Source organism: Tyto alba, unplaced genomic scaffold (genome assembly GCF_018691265.1).
Source record: "Tyto alba isolate M040663 unplaced genomic scaffold, T.alba_DEE_v4.0 Super-Scaffold_9, whole genome shotgun sequence".
NCBI classification, from domain to species: Eukaryota; Metazoa; Chordata; class Aves; order Strigiformes; family Tytonidae; genus Tyto; species Tyto alba.
In genome coordinates, this window is record NW_024881330.1 from 197,711 (window position 1) to 221,022 (window position 23,312).

Below are 23,312 nucleotides of genomic sequence, written 5' to 3' on the forward strand. Positions count from 1 at the left end.
AGTTTAGGGGAGTTGGTACCCTTCCCCAAGCCAGATCATCCGCATCAGGAAACCAGGTTTAGTAGCACCAGCAGTCTCAAAGTGGCCAGTTTCCACTCTATCACAAATTTGCCTTCTCTTCCTCCCACCATAAAACATTCTTTGAGCAAAAACATGACAGATGACAAGCCACACCTTAACACTGCTGCCCATTTTTATACCAAGGATGGGGACCTAGGCACAGATTAACAGATAGCAGGAGAGTCAGCAGAGGACAATACATATTCGGGGGGTAGGTGTAGCACAGATGTAGGGAGGGGCAGGAATGACAAAGTCAACAGCCTCAGTTTCCCCGAATGGGATACCCATGCGGCTTAAGAGAAAAGGGAAAGACAACACTGGCACAATGTCTCAGAAGAGGTCAAGACATACGGACAAGAAGCTTACTAGGCAAGATACTACAAGAAGCCTTCACAGGAACCAAAGCCTGTCAAGACTGGTGGTCCAAGGATGGGCCCTGAGTTTACAAACACATTACTACCTGGTGATACAAAAGGCTGCAATCTGCAACCCCACAAAACCAGGAGTCAGTTCTTCTGACATAGCCCAGGTGTTTATGCGTCCTCAGCTCTTGGTCTCACCCTACCAACTCCAACTTCCACTTCCCCAAACAGGGGTGGCTGTCTCTCACTTTACACAAGGGCAGAATCTCAGCCCTGCCCACTTCCCCAGTAGGGTCTTTGGTTCTTTTTATTCTCTTCGTAAGAAACTGTCCTAATACAGAAATCACTATACAGATCAGAGCTATACATCTCAATGCCATCCAAACTAAGGAAGTTGGGGGCTGCAAATCTGTGAGAAAGCAATAAAAAATATGTCTTGCCTGGGCCAAGCTATAAAAATATTTGGGCTACACAAGAAAAACAAGTTCTTGCCTTATGCAGTGGTGGATCTTGAGATATTATATTAACTCAAGCAAAGGTTTATCAACAGGATCATCACAAGGATTCTGTTGTATAGCAGTCTCCTATTATGACTGTACATTTTTTCTTTGACTTCTCTGAAGGGTGAAGCAGCCTTGACTGTCCCTTCACAGTTTCAATTCCCAAAGCAGGGACAAGTGAGCTGTGGAATCCATGTTAAGACACAAAGTCTTACAAAATGCCTCAGTACAGAACACTCTCCACTATTCCATGAGAATATATGAACGACAGCTACCCCTCCCAAATTACTGGCAAGCTGCATCACATCGGTGTGGGAATGATAAGGAGTGATAATCAGCTGTACAAAATAAACCACTTCAGCTCAGTTGACAGCAAAAGACTAACCAATGAAATTCAACTGAGACAAGTAAAGGTCATTGCAAGCTGGATCTTTTAAGGAGCTCAACAACAAAAATCAAAAGGACACTGATGCCTTATGCAGCCACAAATACACAGTATTGAAGCCCATCTACCTACTGGGCTCAGTAACCTTGAAAACTGAAAGCATCATCCATTTCAGTAAGTCATTCTACTCTTTAGCAAGATCACTTGGACTTGTTTAGAGCCATTCTTGGGCACAATTTGCAACAAGACCAAGTACAAGAGCTTCAGACCTGAGTAGAGTACCTGATAATACCACTGTAATTTCTTTAGCCATTGATTTTGATCTTATATTTGACTGACAGATCTGATGAAAATTGCCTTGGCCTTAAAGATCTTTCTACTTTTAGAAATCATCCAAAAGTAGAATCTGGGGAATTGGGGAAAGATGAAAAGATGAATTGCACTGCAGAATGTATCAAGTCTGGACTTATCTTTCAGAGAAAAACCTCACAAACTCATAGCATGCTACAAGTATCTTGCTGGCATACAAATCTAACATAGGGAAACAAGGGAGCACTGGGCATAGGAGATCTCCCCAGAAACCATATGGGTTTGGTCACAGACTGAATTCTCAAACTCTAGATACTTGCTGGTTCCTAGATGGTGAAAAGCCATTGGGACCATTCTTCATTGCAGTTTGAAAGCCCAACTTTGGATGTAGCTATTGTACCTCTTCGTTTATATGATGTATCACAGTGGTGGTACCGGTCTGTATGAACACAAAGAACACATGGAACAGACAGCAGTGGGTCCCAACACCAGGACCCAAACTTCTTCTGCCTGCCTGTTCTCATCCTGCCATAAGGAGCTTTGGCTCTCACGTTCTCCCTTGTGGCTAATATTCCATGTGAGGCCATCTCAGCTGGTCTCAATGTCGCGTCTCTGTGATAGGATGCTAATGCTGACAACTGCGCAGAAAAGATCCAGTCACTTTGGCATCAGAGACAAGATGAGAGTGTTAATTTGAACTATGCTTCTTCTGTGTGAAGCCTGGGAGCTGACCAGTGCAGACTTGTTCAGCTCCTTTTTGGAAGTGTCTTGTCATCTGGGTCAAAGCTGACACATGAATTCTATGAGCAGATATAAGTGATGTCATATAAAGCTTGTACTTGCAGGTCCCAGCGGAAAATAGCCACTAGGAAGAGCTTGTGCCCGAGTCAAAGCAGCATCTCACAGTGAGGGAGGCATGGCCATCACAGAAGCAAGACTAAAGCCGTAACTGCTTAGAGTCTCAAAACCTTGCCTGAACATTGTATCATCAGATGCCTCCTTCGCCCTCCTTTTTAAATAAAGCAGAGGAGAAAGGGCAGAAAGTACAGATAGCCAAATTGAATACTTGCCATGAATAGTAAGAGGGCACAGAGGAACGGTCACGATAGTTGCATGCTTCACACACTCACTGAGGAGTTTGTGTGGCCTCAAAACACACTGCTATTCAAAAAGAAGTCAGGTAGAATCCCTTCCAACATATATTCAAGAAATACCGCGGGAATCATCAGTTGGATGGATAAGCAGGCAGAAAATAAGTTGACAGAGCTAATGGAGGTTAGAAAACTCGAACAAATCTCATGGGCTCCAAACCAGAGATTAATGTACAGACTCATTAGTTCTCCATATCCTATCCACCTGATAGCATCAGCTGTACCAACCAGACCCTCTATCAGGAACTTATCTCTGTCCCTAACTCTCTGAAACGTTTAACAAGACTTACCTCTTCTCCCTTGCTGGCTTATTTTTTGTTTGCTGCAGGAAAGCCAGTTATCCCACCCATTCCCACAAACTGCTCAACCAGAACAATCAGAAGGGATACCGAAGAAAACAGAAATGTCAGAAGCAAAATATATCTTCATATTCTGCTGCTCTTCAAATTATGAACTTCACTATATACAGAGTTCTTCCTATACCCACCTCAGTACATTTTTCTCTCATTTTCCAAAAGAATCTGTCATCTGCTCTACCTCTCTAGAAAAAATGGTTCTCACCACTTCCAGAAACTTTCTCGTGGAACCATGACTATTCTAAATCAGTCTTGACACAGAAGATGAGTACAGACTGTGAACATCCTTCCCTGCTCTTAAGCCTTGGTACCATCTCTCTCCCTCCTTATCCCAATTTACAGAAATCCAGCAAGATGCAGATAATTTATGCAAAGCCTTGAGCCCTCCCAAGCAAAGTGCCAAGAGCTTGTACTACAGAAACAGAAAATCCCTGAGGAATCAGAAAGAAGGATCGGACAGGAGACTCCTGAAGCCACCAGACAGACACTCACGTGGGGAGAGTCTTTAGCAGGTTCTCACGTAGCTCCAAAGTCACCAGGTTTGCCAAACTGCAAGAGAAAAGGGAGCAAGAAAGCCAGATTCACTGAATAGGGCTTCAGGGATACAAGTAGATACTCATATCCCTTCCCTTGGGACCACCCCTCATGACCTGCACAAATGCATATACATGAATGTGTACACACAAATGGAGATGACAGGGGAAAACAAAAAACAAATAGGATCTTAAATGACTTCTGATGAAGGTGACTGTGTATTGCAAAATCATGGGGAAACAATACTATGCCCAAACTCAAGACAAGGAAGCATGGTATCACATACAGGACTGCCCAAAAAGATAAAATCCCTCACATGTAGAAAGTCAAATCCCATGGGAAGGGCATTGCACCCCACAGGTGCAGCTGCCGTTTGCTAACAGCGTAAATCATTTCAACATCATCAGACAGACCATACCTGTTTGGAAAGGGACAAATGGGCACTCAGAAAATAAGAGAAGATTTGAGAAGCCTGGATGCACTCCTTGCCTGTGCCACACACCACAGAGGAGGAGAAGGAGCTGAGACCAGGAAAGGAATCTTTATAAAGCGGTTGTCTTTTAACAAGAATAATGTTTAGAGGTGCTCACATAGTATGTTCAGTACCGTGGCAAGCTGTAACTGGGATGGCATGCTCTTCCCCTCTCAGTCCTGCTTGTGTCCCCACCCCAACCCTCCTCCCTGTTATGAGGAACAGAGGCATACTCACTTCCCAATGTCATTGGGGAGGCTCTGCAGGGACACATCATTCAAGGCCAAATGGCCCAGGCTCCGGAGCTGTGTGAAGCCCTCTGGAAGCCTGTAAAAGCATGACAGAACAAAACACCATTAATTCTGTTCACAAAACAATCCCTAAATTCCTCACTTAAATCCCCTAAAAGCCAGTCTTATCCTAACTGGTATCAACATGTGGAAAGGAGAAGAGCAGAAACCAACTCTGACCCTGGCTCCTGATCCAGGATATGCCCCGTTTCCAAGACATCAATACCCCTTTGTATCAAAGTCACAACATGTTCAAGTGTGCAAACTTGGCTCTGCAGTACTCAAGCATGAATCCCAGACTAAATTATGCCATGTGATCATTTGAACTTGGAAGCAGGGAGGGCTACCAAGTAATCCAAATGCCCATCTAAGGATATTTCTGCAGATGAGACTGAAGCATTCCCTGGGACCAGGTAGTATCATCATAACAGCTCCAAGGTGCAACAGAACAGGGGAAGACCCGTGAAAAGGAGAAATCCTTTGCTATTCACAGGCAGTTCCTGGAGCTTCCCTGCCCCCCTGCTCACGACACACATCTTACAAGTCTGGGCCAGAGAAAGACTCTGACAAATAACTCCTAGTGCAGAAGCACTGGTCACTCCTGTGGTACAGGGATTCTCACCGACTGAAAAGCTTGTCCCATTCTGGCAGTGTCTGGCACCACAAGAGGGAAGCAGAGAGTTAAATCTATTTAAAGGGCAACTTGGGCAGCACTTGCCCAGGAGCACAAAGGGCAGCAGGCATCTGGAGTCAGACTGGCATCTATAGGGACCCTGGCAGACACCAGTGCCTGAAAGCATGGTTCACCAAGGCAGAGGAGCCATACTTAAATTCCTAAAATATTATGGATTAAGGGCTGTAGAGACAGAAGACTGAAGAGACAAGGCAGAGAGCCCCATGCTCTGGCCACTATAAGGGAAACCCACCAAACACAGAATTCAAAGGATGGCTATCCTAAGTTATAAATAAAAAAAACATAGAGCAAAAAGGACTGACAAATATTAAAGCATATCAAGCAGGCCTCTCTCTACTCCTCTGGTACAATCAGTCCACATCCATTCTGGTTTGTGCACCAGGGTGAAGGCATGGGGAGGGAGTAACAAACTTACTCCAAGAGGACGGAAGTCCTCACCATTCACACCAGTGGCAACAGTATGACTCAAGGCTCATCAATCCAAGCCACAGGCCATACAGAAGAGGGAGCACACACCAGCTCTCCCCTATGAGTGTCAGTGTCAGGAGAACAGACATCTGCAGGTCTTGGCAAAGGCAGGGTGATCCTAGGCCTTGACTTCAAGGGAAGATAATTACAAGATGAAGACCAGAGAAGGCTTGGGAGAATGAGGAACTTCAGCTCTCATTCTCAGCTGGACAAAAGGCTTGCAGATGCCTTCCTACCTGGAGAGAGGATTCCCACTGAAGTCTGCGATTTCCAAGGATTTGCAGAATTTGATGCTTTCAGGAATTTCTGGAATGTCTAGAAAAAATATGTGAAAGAAAAAGAGGCTTGAGAAGAGCTTGTCATGTGGAAAATGGGACACCGGGTACTGGTGACAGCCTAAGACACACTAAGATAACCATATTTTCATAGCTCAGGACCCACGAGAGATCACTCTGCAGGACTGTGAAAGGGTCCTGCACCTTCCAGAACATGCACAGGGTAGTACTACTACAGAGAGAAGTAGGGCTGTGGGCACCCACTCCCCATTTAGCTTTGACCTTACCGTTGCGGGAGATGTCCAGTTCCACCAGTTGCATGAAGTTGGCAACCTCAGGGGGAAGTCTCTGGATTTCATTGTCACTCAGACCCAGCTTCCGCAGGTTCAGAAGCCTAAAGAAAGGCTATGACAGGAGAGAAGAAAACTGTCAGCAGCAGTTCTGTGGGAAGCCTGTCTTCTTACCTCAGGACAAACCTGAGCATCCATCCCTAGAAACAACTGCCTTCTTTCATAATGTCTATCCTTGTGAGGTCCTCAACATGCAGTCGCTGCACAGATGAGAACCCTGATTAAGGTCTACAAGAGATGAGGGTGAAAGAAGAAAGGCATTTAATGAGTTTAGCTTGATGATTCATTTAACATCTCTATTATCCCACTGCTCTTCTCCCTTCCTTGTTGTGCTGGGGGTTTTGGTAGTGGGGGAGGGAGCTAGAGCAGTGGCCCCTGTGAGAAGCTTCTCAAAGCTCCAAGTTAGACTCACCTCTGGCCAAGGCCGAGCCAATTAGCAACAGAGGCTGTGCCTCTGCAATAATGTATTTAAGAAGGGGCACTTGGGAGGAAGAGTGGGAGTCGTGAGAACATCTGTGCAAACACCTAGGTCAGTGGAAGAAAGGAGGAGAACCAAGGGGAGGTATGCTGGCGCATGAGCTGCATCCCATGGTGAGAGGGCAGGGCTCCCTGCTGACACCCGTGGATGTCACCAGTGGAGCAGAGATGTGCCAGCAGCCCATGGAGGAGCCCACACTGGAGCAGGTGACTGTGCCCAAAGAAGGCCAGGACTGTGAGGGAAGAAGCCCCCACTGCTGTAGTTCAGCACTGGGAAGATTGCAACATACAGGGGGGATTCATGCCAGAGCAGCTCAGGAAGGGCTGTGGCCCATGGGAAGAACTTATGTTGGAGAAAGTTCACGGAGGACTGTCTCCCATGAGAGGGGTACCACACTGAAGCAGTGGAAGAATGCAAGGAGTCCTCCCCCTGAGGAGGAAGGAGCAGCAGGACTGACTGCACCCCCCATTCCTGCCTCCCTGTGCCACTGAGGGAGAGGAGGTAGAGAAATCAGGAGCAAAGCTGAGCCTGGGAAGAAGGGAGGGGTGGGCGAAAAGTGTTTTTAAGATGTGGTAATGCTTCTCCCTGTCCTACTCTGTCTGTTAAATGGTGTTGTTGTTAGTGAATGAATTAAATTGATGTCCTTTTTTCTTCCCCTAACAAGTCTGTCTTTTGCCAGTGACCATAATGGGCGAGTCCTCCCTCCCTGTCCTTATCTTGATTCTGGAGCCTTTTGCTTTATTTTCTCCTTCCCATTCCTGAGGGGAAAGGGGCAAGTGAATGGCTGCATGGTGCTCAGTTGCCCTCTGGGCTCAAACCACAACACTTGTGGGATATAAAACAGATGTTCCTTGTTTCCTCAGAGAGCAGCTCATCTTATAGGCATTCAACTACTAGCATCATGAGGAAGTTACTATAAAGCAGCTTGCCAGTAGACACCACAGTGTTTATGAGTCTGGTCCAGAGAAGCCAACAAAGGAGAAACATAAGGGGATGTCCAGACTGAGGTTCTGTCCCTGATGTTACACGTGACTGTTATACAGTACATTTTTTCAGGACGTCAGTGACAGGTCCCTACACCAACAGGGAAAGTGTTTGTGCCACTTGTACTGGAAAAGAAAAGGAGCAAGCAAACTATCTGTAGGGCCCAAGCAACAAAGAATTAGAGAAGGAAACAAAATTCCTTTCTAGAAACACCAGAGTCATAAAACTGTTTTCTGGAAGGGATCTCTAGGGGTCTCCTAGTCTAACAACATCCAACCTTTTCACACCTGCCCTTGTTCTCAGAAGTCAATTAGATTAGCTATAAATGGTAAGTTACAAGATTCATCAATCATACTCTTTCTAGACATCAACAGTCTCTCAAATAAGTTTACTAAACACAACATACTGTAATTATCAACTGCAGCTGCTTCTAACTATTGTTGGACATAGGATACTGGACAGGATGGAAACCAAGGCTGTAGTGTTTGTTGCATCTTCCGGGTTGTTTCAGAGTGCCTGGGAATAACAAACAAACAATACTGGGCCACTGCAGAAAATGAGACAGTTTTAAGAAGTTTACCCATAACCCACAAATAGATAAAGGCAGAAACTGTTGCACGCACACATAGTAACACCGTGTCTCTGACTATGTGTTGAGGTTCTGCTACAGTACAGACAAGTGCTCTAAGCCACCTCTAACAGTTTATAGCTTTTAGATGACCAAATCTTAAGAAACTAATAACTCAACCCATGATGCAAAGAAAGTAGTGATGAAGCTAGGAACAAAGTCAGGTCTATGAAGTGACATGCAGAATCCACTTCTAATCCATGTAATCATCCTGTCTGTCCTACACCAGAGGCAGAGAGGGAGTTACAATAAGCAACACAAGATGTAATCACAGGATTACTTACAGATCAGAAGACATGTCCAGAGAGACAGGGCTGCTTACACAGACCACACTGAGAAGGATCAAACAAGAAATTGAGGCCTGAACCTTTTTTCTCAGTTGCCTTTCCCATAATTCATCAGCATAAAAGGCTGCTGAAACAGACCCCTCTAGGAATAGTTGTGGGGATATTGACATTTGTTCAGGTTTGAGGTGGTGGGACATCCCCCAACTGCCATTCATAACACCACAAAGAACAATAATACAGACCAGGCAAGGGAGGAGTAAGGAATGAAAAGGTGATGCACAACATAACTGTGAAAAGATACACAAGACCACAGAGAGAGCTGCTCACCCCACTAAAAGGGATGATAATGAGGTCTAATAATACAACTTGAGAAGTTTTTCTGTTGTAAATCAAAACCTCTGCAGTTGCCCATACAGACATCTCAGTCAGGAAGCATGTCTGGGTGCAAGTGCATGTTTGAGGGACTGTAAAATGTAGCATGGCTTTTGCTACTCTGAGGTGGTTGTACTTCCACATCGCTCCCCATAAGGAAAGGGAAAAGTGCTCTGGGATGAATAGCGGTGATATGAAATTCATACTCCTGATGCCCTAAAGTAGTACAGGGGACTGTAATAAGTAAAAAAAGAAGAAAAAAAAAAAAAGTCTTATTGACACCGAACAGCGCAAGTTCTTTTTAACTGTTTATCTAATGCAAACTAGTTTAATAAGAAAGGAAGTAGGTGAAAGTCTAAATGAAGTCTAAATAACAACAAAGGTTCAAGCCAGAGCAGGAGGTTTAGAGACTTAATTTGCTATTGTTTCCTAAATCCTTCTCCTAATTTTAGAATGCAAGGAAATACCACGCAAGACATTGTGTTGACCTGCTAGAGTCTACAAGTTGGAAAATAACAAAGGGAACAGAACATCTATAGTCCAAACTTTCAGCACTTCTGCCTACAGATTTTGGACAGTCTCAAAATAGATGCGCACACTTTTAAAAAATATATTTTAGAATAAAATAGAATAAAATAATGCTATATGTTGCATTGCAATATATATAGGAAGTGTTTATTGACACAACAGAGGTTTAAAAGCTATCTCTGGGACAAACTGGCAGCAGCGAATACTGGCTTCAGTTTTGTCTACAGTCAAGTTTTACTTTCCTGGCTAGGCCATCAAAATCAAAACATAACAACACTTCTTTGACAGAGCAGTTGTATCCATGCAGTTTACTGCAATTTAACAGAACAAACTGCGTAACGGGACTTTTACTAGCATAACTCCCTTACTGAAAATAATCAGAACCTACACGCACACCGAGACCCATGAAGCCACATGCAGACCAAGCCTCAGAATCAGGCTGTCACGACAATCTCACAATTCTTCCCATCTAATTAACTTTTCTTCAGGGAGACATCTACTAAATCTAATGTTCCAAAATTCCTTGTTTTGTATGCTACTTTTTTATATCAGTTAAACACCATTTTTTCACCACCAGTCTTTTTTTTTTTTCCTTTTTTTTCTTTAAAAAACAAACAAACAAACAAAAAAAGGTAACTGTTGACAGACTTTTACCAGATCTGTCCTCAATTCAGGCAACAGCAAGACAACAAGAGTAGTACATCCCACTTCTTAAGATTCAGTTAAGCTGAACTTGAATAAAATATTTTGATATGACAAAAATTTAAACTAGTCAAAAGTCACTGGTGGAGGTCATAAAAAACAAACACAGAATTACAGTATTCTCATGCAAGAATGAAGATTTTATATTTGCAAAAAAATTAGAAAGTTAAGCAGAATCCAAGTAAGCCACCATGTCTGACTAGCAAAACCTTCTTGTTAATTGTTAGGTACCAGGCACTTCTCATGATTAACTCCTTACCAATAGGATTGTGATAATGAAATACTGCCAGCTGAAGCACATATACACCAACAAGTCTGTATTTTCCCTTGATGGACTGCTTTGCTCATGAATGTCTTTACTATAGCAGCACAAACAGCTTTGCCAGCAGAGCATATCGATGCTTCTGTAACCAGTCTGGCAGCTCTTACTGCCGTTGCATCGCAGAAGTGCAAAGGTAGACCAGCACTGCTGACGCAAATAAACACACACTGGTTGTTCAGCTGCGGTTCAGAGATGGGACCATCTTCAGGAATAAGCACTTAGACGTGCAGAACAGATGTGCCCCCCACTTACGCTAGCAAAGCTTTTAGAAAACTAGCAATTGGTCCATGTTTGCTCTTATCTCTATTAGGACTGTAGTTAATAAGATGTAAAATATGGCAAGCTGGTGTAATCAAGAACTAGTAAGACTGCAAGCACCGTACCTAATGTGATACATATAGTTTTCAGTTCAGTATTTTGTGAACTGGGCACTTCAACTCCTAAGTCCAAGAGCCAAATTTACAAAGCAAAACTGCACAAGAGATTCATTTGTGACACTGGAAATGGAGAACAAATTAATTTTAAAATTACTACTGGAACTAAGAGTGAAAACTCAAGCAAATGTCTCTTTGGAGACTGGCAGTTATTCCTTTTTCTAATCAATGTTAATCCTGTTTCATACAGCTGGGAAAAAAAAAAAAAAAAAAGTCATGAATTTAACACTATACTGAATGTCTCTACTGAGATCAACATACACAACTCCAAGATTTCCTGAACTTAAAAATCACCAAATCTGCATGACCTATATCTTTCAGTGTCTAAACTATATATACATATATATATATGCATATAAACTATAGAGAGAGTTTAAGTTATAAGATCAAAAATAGAAGTTTGAAGAAACAAAATAAGCAGCAATCTTTCACTGTTTCCTGGCACACCAGAAGTCTAAAGATCACACAGAGCAAACACGGATTAGCATGAAAAGACTCCAGTGCACAGGAATTCAGCCAGCTCAGAGCACGATGGAAGTTATCACAAACTTTTAAAAAAGGTTCAAGACCAGGGGGTGTACTAATATATTAAGAGCATAGTTGGGCAACCGGGGGGGGGGGGGGGGCGGGAAAGCTTTTGTAAATTAGAATATATTACAAAGATATTCTACTGTTGAAACATGTCAATGGTTACAGGATGGCTAAGATGGAAAACAACTACAAAATTGTCAAGCAAATAAGATTCAGCTGGCATAATTTCTTACAATATCCAGAGCGGGGCAACTGCAACATAACAGATTGGAAACACACAGGCCATTGCTCTCATTAATGTACTAATCGGCTGCAAATTAGTGAAAGGTATAAACAGCCTGTAAAGCACTATAAACCAAAAGATAAGAAACACTCTACAAAACTTAACATTGCAAAAAAAAGACCAAAAAATGTGAAATACAGGCTCTGCAGCATGTTTTCAGATGCAACATCCTCATTCAGCATCCCCTCTAAAGACAAAAGCAGGCAAACATATGAGAAGTCATTCAAGAGTTATCTATAATTTTTGAAACAAAATTCAGTTAGTTCAATCTCTTTAAAAAAAAAAGGCAACGTAGATCCATGGATTTTCGAGTTAAAAGGGACAAAGAAGTAAAAGCCTTCTAATCCTCTGTGTATCAGAGACCTTTATCACAGAACCATGAAATAATTCAGATTGGAAGAAGCCTCAGGAGATCTCTAGTCCAACCTCTTGCTCAAAGCAGGGTCGGCTATGAAGTCAGACTGGGTTGCTCAGGCCTTTGTCTAGTCAAGTCTTTCAAAACCTCCAGTGATGGAGGATTCAAAAATCCTCTGGGCCCCTGGGTCCACCAATTAATAATCCTCACAGTGAACAAACTCCCTTGTACCTAGTCAGAACCACCTAGTTCAATGTCGCCCTGTGCCTCTCACTCTCCACCACGCACCGCTGGGCTCCATCTCCTTGATAACCTCCCCGTACACACGGTCAGGCTGCTATGAAATCCCTCGGAAGCAGCGACTTCTCCAGGCTGAAGAGTCCTGGGGCCTGTCCTGTCAGGGCATGTGCTTCAGCCACCCTACGGACCCTCTGCTGAACTCACACCACTTCAGCAATGCCGTTCTCGTACTGTGGGCCCCCCAACAGATGCAGTATTGAGGTGTGGCCTATGGAGTGCTGAGCAGAGGGGAATCATCGCTCCCCCAGTCTCCGCGTGTGCTCCTACTGGCACGTCCAGTATGCCGCTGGCCCTCCGTGATGCCAGGGCACCCCGCTAGAGCCTACGAGGAGCTAAACTCCAAATATACAGACCAAGGATGAAAGCCAAGCGCTGTTACCACAACGTCCAACAGGAAGAGAGGAGAGGAGGTGGCCATGTACAATACACAAAGAACGTTGCCAACAAGAGTACATGCAACATGAAGTCAAACCCACAGTCCCATTTGCATAACCAAATAAAAAGCCACAGATGTCCCTTTCTGCTGTTGTCAGGCAAATACTGAAGTGTGCAACCAATATAAACAATGGAAGAGAATCATCAAAACTTTAGGAGACCCCTGAGTGTGGCAAACCTTTCACAACTGAACCACACCAGTCACTTGGAAGCTACATTTACACGACTTACACAGCTACCCAATATAAGGTTGGGTTCCCAAGAAACTCCAAATAAGCTAATGGACCACCCTCAGCTATTTCTTTTACTCCTGTTGGAGTACAGGACACTCACTTGTGAGCTAGGTCCAGCTAACCACAATTAAACTGGAAAGACTTTACTTCTGTCTTAACAATTGATGCCTCGATTAACTTTGGAAGATCTGCTACAATACCAAAATACGATGATGTTTGCAGAAGTGAGAAAGGATGAAATCCCAGTGCAATTATTAATGAACCTCTTGAGTCAGACCACAGCCTCTGGAGAAATTTTATAAAAAAAAATATCAGGCTAATAGAGCAGGATCACTGCTATGACAGTCAAAACTATCATCATTGCAAAGGGAAAAAAATGTCAGCTTCAGACTAAAACATAAGAACAAGCCAAGCCAAGAGCCATCCTGACTATATAGCACTCATCCTTGATAGTTAGGTCAGTCCTACTCAAGGAACATTTCCAAACAGCACACTGTGGTTTTATTTGAGGTTATTCAGAGAAACAGTAACAGGCTCAGCCAGTTTATGAAAACAAGAAACACTAGTAGCAGCAAATACAGGCTCCATTTGGCAGATGCACCTGTGGCTTCTGCTGAGGAACTGAAATACCTGTCTATTGAGAAAGTCATGAGCCTCACATGCTGATGCCAAGGCCACTGATTTAGGACACAATTCTTACTGATAATGCAAGGATGCCTGACACTGCACTTTGCAGAGCTTCCCCCGCAGTGAGACACACAATTCCATGATTGCATGGAGTTCAGTATACATGAAGCGTTTTGCCTGCACTTAATTTATAAGCCAGGTTAGCCCACAGCTCCAGCTTTGGTTAATGGTGAACTCCTACATGGGAAAGCAGCGTGAACCCAGGAAAGAGGAAATACTCACATGATTTAGAAATGAGCTTCTGGCCTCATATCCTCAACATTTCATGATTGCTCCCCCGCAATGCAGATGGGTGGCACTAGAGATGGTGCTGGCCAAAATCAGGAGAGGGAGATGCCTAATTCCTGAGTAGACAGAAGTCTGTCAGTCCCCTGTATCCCTTCCTCATTCATTACGTGAGGAACTCTGACTGTCCAACTCCAAAACTGGCTGCATCAGCCACCTCCTGTTCTGCAAGAGACAGGAATGGAAGAGAATGAAGCCAGCCACCACTGCCTTCACACACAGCCTCAATCAGCACACAGCAGGCATCTCACTGCCTATGGACACTAGCACAGAGCTTCCAGATAAATTAAGAAAGCAGGGTAAGTTTCTAGAAAGCCAGTGTCTGAAAAACTGCACAGGAGTATGTAGCAGGACAGTCAGTGAGGGATGCAGATTTCCAAATACAGCAGTTCACTCAAAAAGGTGTCGTGCATCATAGATACAGGTCCAGCAGAACCACAGGATGGCTGAGGTTGGAAGGGACCTCTCAACATCAGCTAGTCCAACCTCAGCTCAAAGCAGAGTCAGCTATAGCAGGTTACCCAGGGTTATGTCCACTCCGGTTTTGAATACCTCCAAGGATGGACATTCTGCAACCTCAGCTGGCAACACATTCCAGTGTTTGACCACCCATCCAGTTAACAAGAATAAAAAAAAAAAAAAAAAAGAAGTGTTTCTTTATGTTTAAACAGAATATCCTCTATTTCATTCTGTGCCCATTACCTCTTGTCCACTACTGAGAAGTCTGTCTCCATCTCCTTTGCTCCCTGACATCATATACACACCAGTAAAACCTCCCTAGGCCTTCTCTTCTCCAGACTGAACAGTCACAACTCACTCAGCCTCCCCTCATATCACAGATGCCCCCATCTTCTTAACCATTTTTGTGGCCCTTCACTGAACACACTCCTGTAAACCCAAGTCTTCCCTGCACTGGGGAGCCCAGCACTGGACACAATCCTCCAGAGCAGAACAGAGGGGAAGGATCACCTCTCTTGACCTGCTGGCAATGCTCTTCCTATCTGCTGGTCAACTTGTGGTCTACCAGGACCCCCAGTGTTTCTGAAAAGCTGTTTTTCTGGCGGTCCATCGCCTGCCTGTACTGCTGCATGAGGTTATTCTTCCCATGTGCAGATACTGGCATTTCCTTTTGTTGAACTCCATGAGACTCCCACTGGCCCATTTTTCCAGCCTGTCAAGGTCCTTCTGAACAGCAGCACAACAATGTGGTACATGCAAAGTCACACACAGCATGTATATACACACCAAAGTCATAAAGGGCCATTGTAAACCCAGTCTCTTGTCTGTAAGAGGCCCTAGAAAACGTCTGGAGGAGGTTCCATCCTCCTCTCTGCAATTAGCATGCCTCCAACTAAGCTGTGCATCACGTCAGCAAGCTGAAGAAACACTTTCTCCAAACCTCAAAATCCTGCCTCTTTGACTGTCGATGTTCGTATCTGTGAAGCTCCCAGCATTAGTACCGAAGCTGCAGCAAAGCCCCAGGACATGAAATAAAGGTTAATGGAACTATTAGGTTAGCATAGAGAACCACAGCATTCAAATAGTGATGCTGGGAACTTGGACATCGCCCACAAGAGCTTCCTTTCTGCTGCAGAGTAATGCTCAGCAGAGCCTTGCCTCCTCCCTCTGCTCATTTAGTCAGATCAAGAGGTGGAAAATTAAAAAAGGAGAAAGGACAACAGATAAAAGGATCACAATAAACCCTTTGAGCTACCATTCAACTATGCAGTTTCCCAGAAACAACTAAATCTAGAGGACAGGCCTGGAAAGCCATCCATTCCGCAAATGAGATTAACAGCCAAAGAGTCAACCTGGCTCAGCTGGGCAGACAGTGCTGGGTAACCCCAGCCACCCCTGTGCTGCTACCACTAGCTCTTCAGATGGGGCACGGTGGAGCTGGCCCCGCTGCTCTGGCAGGAGAGAGGGAAAGGGCTTCAGCCTTGGAATGACCCAAGCAGTCTGATGACAGTCAGGGATGCAGATCTACCAGGTCAACCAAGATTCCCATGCAGACTGCCAGTGCTCACAACGCTGGCATCCAGCCTGCAGCAATCACAGCCACAGAGTCCCTGCTATAAGGCCAGAGCCCTGTGCTCATCCATGATTCACACGATGGCAACACAAGCCCATATGTCCTACAGCTCCCATCCCACCTGCAGAAAGACGCACCTTCTCAGCCAAGCAAGCAGAGTGCTGTTTGGGTGCTGAAGCCTGGGACTTGGAAAACACTGACTGCTCCTGCATGCAGACTGTTCCCCGCTTCCAGGTTGGCCCCAGGCCCAGGTGAATTTTACAACTCTCTTCTGAATCTTTGTTTTCTTGAGGCTACAGCAAAAGGGCTTCTGGCCTACCCGAGGCTGAACTCCAGGTCTCCCCTCACCTGCCACTGCTTAAGCAAGGAGATCCCCTCTGCAGTCCCCACACTGTCACACAATACTGAGATACGGGTGAAACAGTCCCACGCCTCTGGGCAGAAGCATTTGTCCCGTTTCACACCCCAAACATCAGTCTTACCAAAGGCACCGTGCCTAATCCTGGGGGAAGGGGACTTTGTTCCCCAGCACTGCCTTGCTGCTCTCCTCCGACAGCCAGCCCTCACACTCCCATCTGTATCTGGAGGACAGCCACCTCCACAGTGGCCAGGAGGGAGGGAGGAGGGCAAACAGACACCCATGCTCCTCTACCAGTTTCTCCAGAGAAAGAGCCATGCTGTTCTGCAGCACAGTCAGCTCTCAGGGGCTGCCTTGGTGCCAGGATCCCCACTGCAAACACAGGCAGGAGGGGACGGCTGTCAAGTGCCATCAGGCTATAGGAACACTTCTCCCCTCAACAAAGCATGCTTTAAGCAGGCTTCAATGAAACACCTCATAAAGATGGGGCATTTCCAAAGTGAGACTGCTGCAGCACTGCTAAAGCAGAGCAGGACACGCGCCAGAGGAAGAGTCGTCAGACACTCAACTTAAACAACTGTAGAACCACAATGATCTTACATATAGGCCAACATCTTTGAAAAAAGGCGGTGACAATTTATACATCTGGAGACCAGGAACTGGGTCTACAGTGTAAACACGGCCTTCACACTGTAATTGTACAACTCCTTCTTGCTTCTGCAGCCAAATCTATTAAGGTGTCCCCAAGCTCTGCTAGCCAAACAGTGGGTCTCACATGCCTCCTTTTCCTCAAAAACAACCTGTGACGACCCAGGCTGCTCTTGAGACAAAGGCCCAGAGCCACAGGCGTTTAGACCAGGTGATTCTGCTGCAGTGACTGAGCACACCAATGATGCCTGCTGCGTTACTTCTCCTCCAACATAGGCTAAGGGGATCCAAGACAGAGGTTTTGCTAATCTTTCTGATCCTGGAAATGCCAGTGGTAAGGACAGGTCCTCCTTATATCTCATTATTCTTAAGAGAATTTTAAGTCCAACTGTCAAACCCTGCTGGTACAGTCCCATCGCCTTCAGCAGGACAGCACGTTTAATTAAAGGCAGGATCAGACTGTGTAGCAGGAAAATAATTACAATTCTGGTGATTCATGAGCAAGAAGAGGGCCTGGTTTCCCATGCCACCACGGGCTGAGCTCACAGCAGAGCTCCATGTTTGTCCCCAACCAGAACAAATGCATAGAACTCTGCCACCGTGGGCAGGAGGTGTCTGCCAGAAGTGAAATGCAGCAGCTTGGGCAGCTCCTTGAAATGCTCACAGCAAAACCAGATCACATATTTCAGCCTTGTGTTTCATTCACACTTTCCTGCTTAAATGCAGGCTTGACATCTTAAGAGATGCCCATGGAGGAAGCAGAGGCTCTGCTCCATGCTCCACAACCAAAGTGTCAGGATGCAGAAGCACACGTCTGCCTTCCCAGTCTTGGAGACCTGCAGGTAGGAGAAATGTGAACATGACTGGGGTCTCCCCTTTTACATCTGTGATGAAAGAAAGAGCTGATCTTGGACAACTGTGCCAGTAGGATTGCCTTTGTGGAAAGCCAGCTGTACGAGAGAGATGCAAGCGGAGCTGGAAGCAAAGGCAGAAAAACAAAACACTTGGGGAGTTGATCAGCTCTAATGCTAAACTCAGTCCTTCCAAGTCACTGTGCTCAAAGCCAACACCTTACAGATGAGGCCACAGAACCAGAAAGACTTCTATCCCACAGCTGGGCAGCTCGGGCAGGGTGCCAGCCCCAGAAGCTGTACAGCTCCCTTAGCAGAGCAGGAGTCAGTCCACTTCCAGCAGAGCCAAGCACCTCCAGTTAGCACTAGGTTGCACCATCAGAGCAGTGAACCCAAGACACGCCTTTCCCTATATTGAGAGAAATGATGCAAGCAATATATATTCCCAGAATAGCCACCTGAAATCTAGTGAGGATAACAGAGTTAATGGCAGCAGAGGTCAAAAAAGCGATCATCACTGATGGGAGATGAGAAGATCAGTTTGGGGCTCCAGCAGCCAGGCCGCACCTCAGCCCCGGTGCTACGGGAAGGGCACCACTACCACTGTCCAGGTAGACCCTCTCACCTGGGCATTCCTCAGAGACCCTCGTGCCAGATACCCAGAGACTCAGTCTGACCCACCTGTGCAGGCATGGGACAGGACGACAGGACCACAGGCAGTGGATACAGACCACTTGCCATCCCAGATGAGGGATCTTCCCAAATAACTGACTCCAATTATAGCAGTGTTTCATTCTCCTCTCCTCATAGCACCTGTCACAGATACTAAATTGGCTTCAGCCTTTTCTGGCCACGAGCATGTAATCACAAACACCTGAAAGGGAACAACTCAGTAGAGTCTCAAAGGGAAACAGCTGATCCTCCCCAGCAGCCAAACACCAGGCACAGGAACCTTCGACCAAGCTGGGGTTTGCAGCCAGACCACCCCGGCAGGCCATCTTCCCTGTGCTTCAGCAGGGACAGCAAAGTGGGGCTCTCCTCCCCTTTAGCCCCCGCACAGCACAGGAGGAGGGGACACTCGTCACCTGCCCACACCAGACAGGCCCACGACAAGGAGGAGGCGCGCAGACAGGCTCGGCGAGGCAGGGCAGGAGCGCTGAGCACCCCGAACATGAGTGGCTCCGCGTGCCCCCACGCACACCGGCGCTCAGAGCTGGGGAGACCAACCCTACACACGCAGGCTGCTCCCTGGCTGCCGGGACACAGCCCTCCCTAAAGCAGACTGGCCGGATTTCCGACTATTTAACCCCACATATCAGGCCCTGAGGAATGTATTTCAAATATCTAAAAGTACTTAAGTGTCAGGAATACATTCCAACAAAGACAAAGCAAGCTGTCTCCAAGCCAAAGGCTCACCAGCTGCTTCTTCCCAGGCATTTAAGCAGGGACTGAGGAATGCAGTCCCCTTTGGGGGCAGAGGCAGCAACTGTTCCCCTGCAGACAGCATGCTGCCTGAGGACGGCACACAGGAGCAGAGTGGAATCTCTGGTCCAAACGAAACAACAAACCAATTCAGGGCCACAGAAAGGAAATCCCCAAGCCAGAATTAGATCACAACACCACAAGTAACACCTCACTCTTAAGAAGAGCTTTGGGGGGGTTTTATTGACAAGAGTAATTCATGGTCTCAGACTGCACCTTAAACACAAAAGCAGCAGCGTACAACTGCATAAACAGAGGGCCCCCCACTGAAATCAGAGCACAAGCGACCTCCTGCTCATTCCTGTGCAGTGGGCTGGGAGGAGTCCAAAGGAGGAGTGCCACCAGCACATCGGCACTCCCTGTGGCACACATGGAGCATCCAGTGGCATTTCCCATTGAAATATGGCAAAAGCATTCATCTGGAAAGATCTGATGAGATCATTTAATGGGACAGCATTCTGGCTATGAGTGAAGAAGCAAAACCTTATATACCCCAAGTACTATCCAAAGACCTCTTCCCCCTTTCTTATCTATTCTACCACTTACCTCTCCCCACCCAGCCCCCTCCCTGGCATACCAGCACCTCAGGAATGGCCTTCTCCAGTGTAACAGACCTAATCTACCAATCTAGTCGTCTTCTAAATCCTCTTCTGACCAAGGAATGGTCAACTAGCAATAACCAATTAGTAATTTACTTATCTGTAATGTCACAGGTGGAGAGAAGTGACAAGTGGTGTTCCTCAGGGGTCAGTGCTGGGACTGGCACTGTTTAACATCTTTGTTGGTGACACGGACAGCAGGATTAAGTGCACCCTCACCTCAGCAAGTTCACCAACAACACCGAGGTGTGTAGTGCGGTGATACGCTGGAGGGAAGGGATGCCATCCAGAGGGACCCGGACAGGCTTCAGAGGTGGGCCCGTGCAAATCTCATGAAGTTCAACAAGGCCAACTGCAAGGTCCTGCCCATGGGTCAGGGCAATCCCAAGCACAAATCCAGGCTGGGCGAGGAGTGGATTGAAAGCAGCCCTGCGGAGAAGGGCTTGGAGGTGTTGGCTGACAAGAAGCTCAACACAACTCAACATGCGCTCACAGCCCAGAACCCACCCGTGCCCTGGGCTGTACCCAGAGCAGGGGGGGGCAGCAGGGTGAGGGAAGGGATTCTCCCCCCCTGCTCTGCTCTGGGGAGACCCCCCTGCAGTGCTGGGGCCAGCTCGGGGGCCCCCAACAGCAGAAGGACCCGGAGCTGCTCGAGCGGGGCCAGAGGAGGCCACGGAGATGCTGGGGGGGCTGGAGCAGCTCCCCTGGGGGGCCGGGCTGAGAGAGTTGGGGGGGGTCAGCCTGGAGAAGAGAAGGCTTCGGGGAGCCCTTCGAGCGGCCTCCCAGGGCTTAAAGGGGGGGCGGGAAAGACTCTGGATCAGGGGGTGGGGATGGGACGAGGGGGGACGGTTTTAAACTGAAAGAGGGGAGATTTAGATTGGATATAAGGCAGAAATCCCTCCCTGTGCGGGGGGCGAGGCGCTGGCCCAGGGTGCCCAGAGCAGCTGTGGGTGCCCCCTCCCTGGAAGGGTTCAAGGCCAGGTTGGACGGGGCTGGGAGCCCCCTGGGCTGGGGGAAGGTGGACCTGCCTGGGGCAGGGGGGGGCACTGGGGGGGGCTTTAAGGTCCCTTCCAACCCAAACCATTTCATGATTCTACGAAATATAAGCAACAGGGGAAAATGCCAAGAGTATTAAAATAACACGTTCCAACTGTTTCAAATAGAATTGTATTCTCTTGAGGCAGAAATTATATTATCCTGTAAATTTATACAACAGGTGCATCTCCATCACTGAGAAGCACCATAAAACAAACAAACCCCAACAAAGAAGCTCTAACCCTGAAAATGGGAAATCAAGGCAGATGAAATCAAGTTTATTAACTGGTATAGAACAGGGTATTCAGACTACAGCAGACTGTACACTCGGGGTTCATGGAAGCACATTTAGGGGATTGGAAAAGTCTTAAAGAAAAGTTAAGTGTCCCTGTGTGGAAGGAGACAGCAGGAGATTCTCAGACACCAAATACACAAACAATTTTTCTGAACAGTAAGAGTACAAAGAATAGGAAGGTGCCAGAGCAGCGCTCAGGGGAACAGCCCAAACATACACCATTAAATACCCTGAACTAGAAATGGAAGAAGGAGGAGTCAGAACCACAGAGAACCTTTCAGTGCAAGAGCTCTGTGGGCTGTCACATCCCTCTGCCTCAGCACGCAGCTTGTCTTACCATCTACCACACTCTCTCACCACTGTTCCCTGCCTCATCCAAGTTTCTATCAGGCAGACGGTGAAATAAGGTTATGAAATCCAGGAATATTCAGGGGAACGGACATAACAGGTCAGAGGAGACCTAAAGAGGTTAACCTAATCCTGCCTTTACCTCTAACTATCAATGAACCACCACCTAAATCATTCCTGGCACATACTCAGACAATAGCCAAAGGGAATAAGGAAAGATCTTAGAGGTACAAGTAGATCAGGCGATGAGCAAATGCTCTGTGGGGCCACTGTGATATCTCATTTACACTTTAGAGACAGCATCCTGGAACATGAGCAAGAAAAGGTGAACCTATGCCAGTAATTGTCACTGAGGAACAGGAAGAATCCCAAAGGTGCAAACTTGTTCCAAGCAGCCAACTTAACAGCCAATGCACCCAAAGACACGAAAGATGTTATTAAGCATATGTCAGAGACGTATCTAAAGGTTTACAATAACCAGGTCAGCTGGACCCAGGGGGAAGACTGAGTAGGTGCTTTCATTGATAAACTTCCTACATTGTTCAAAACCAGTGCAAAGGAAGATTTGGTGAGACACAACACCATTTAGGCCAAGTTCACCTACATCTTCATGAATTCTGCTTCACTGAAACTTTACCAACCAGAATGCCTTTTCACCTCACTGTTACACTCATTTGAACTTCCTCCAAGACCTGAGCACCTTTTGAGATCCACATAGGACAGCATACCCACACGCTGTCCAACTATTAAGTTGACTACACACCTTAGAGCTCACAGAGAATTGAATATTAATAGTCAATTCTTACCTGCAGACCTTCTGTGCTCCTCTTTCTTGTTCCCTTGTTTGTATGTCTAGAAGTTTTATTAGCTCTTTTTTCCACAACTGAGCCTATACTCAGCTGTTACCACTCCAGCACAAATCCTAAATCCCCCTAGTCACTACCCAGGATTTAGAAGACAGACAGTTACTGCACAGAGAGAAAAGGATAAGGGTGAAGTGGCCTGCACTTATTTCAACAGCTGGGAAGCAGCACATCCAGAATACCTGGCTTTTGGAGAAACAAAACCACATCCATTTGTACACATTAACTCATAGGACTCCTGAACTCCTGTTAGGAATAGAGAAGCATGCCAAGTCTGTGCACAGGTCTCCTAACAATCAAGTGAAACCAGTTTCTTGACTGGTTTTGTTAAACAAATGCAGCTTGCAGTTTTGACAAAGCCTGTGATGCAAAGAACTCACATGCAGAACAAGAGAAGGTGCCCACTGCACACTCAAGCCTTAATGGGCACCAAAGTTGGCTCAGTCTCAGTACAGCATGGAGAAATCCAGTCACTGAAGACTCATGGTTCCCTGACTTTCTCAGGGAAGGGCTATTAGCATGGAGAGATTAAAAGGAGCAGCTTTACTCCTCCATGGAAGTAAATAAAACCCAAGATCCTCCTTGCAGGCCCCAGATGCCAGGAAATTAAAAGCTGCTCTTAATTAGCTTTGCAAGGCCCCACCTTGTCTTGGGAAAGTGACAAACACCGCTCTCAGGTTTCACCCTGCTCGGTGCAGCAGGATCCCAGGCTCTGGACAAAGGACACCAATGCTCTTGCCCCAGGCCAACA

At 46.2% G+C, this 23,312-nt stretch overlaps 1 protein-coding gene across 23 annotated transcripts in view; it reads right to left on the reverse strand.

Annotated features, from left to right (window-relative positions):
• Window positions 1-23,312, reverse strand: part of SCRIB (scribble planar cell polarity protein) — a 112,171-nt gene that overhangs the window by 83,296 nt on the left and 5,563 nt on the right. For all 23 annotated transcript variants that reach the window (XM_042785761.1, XM_042785775.1, XM_042785772.1 and 20 more), the window contains exons 2-5: window positions 6,144-6,261; window positions 5,818-5,896; window positions 4,367-4,456; window positions 3,616-3,672 (exon numbers count right to left, since the gene is read on the reverse strand). In XM_042785761.1, coding sequence (XP_042641695.1) covers window positions 3,616-3,672; window positions 4,367-4,456; window positions 5,818-5,896; window positions 6,144-6,261 — 344 coding nt within the window. The remainder of the gene's footprint in view (window positions 1-3,615; window positions 3,673-4,366; window positions 4,457-5,817; window positions 5,897-6,143; window positions 6,262-23,312) is intronic.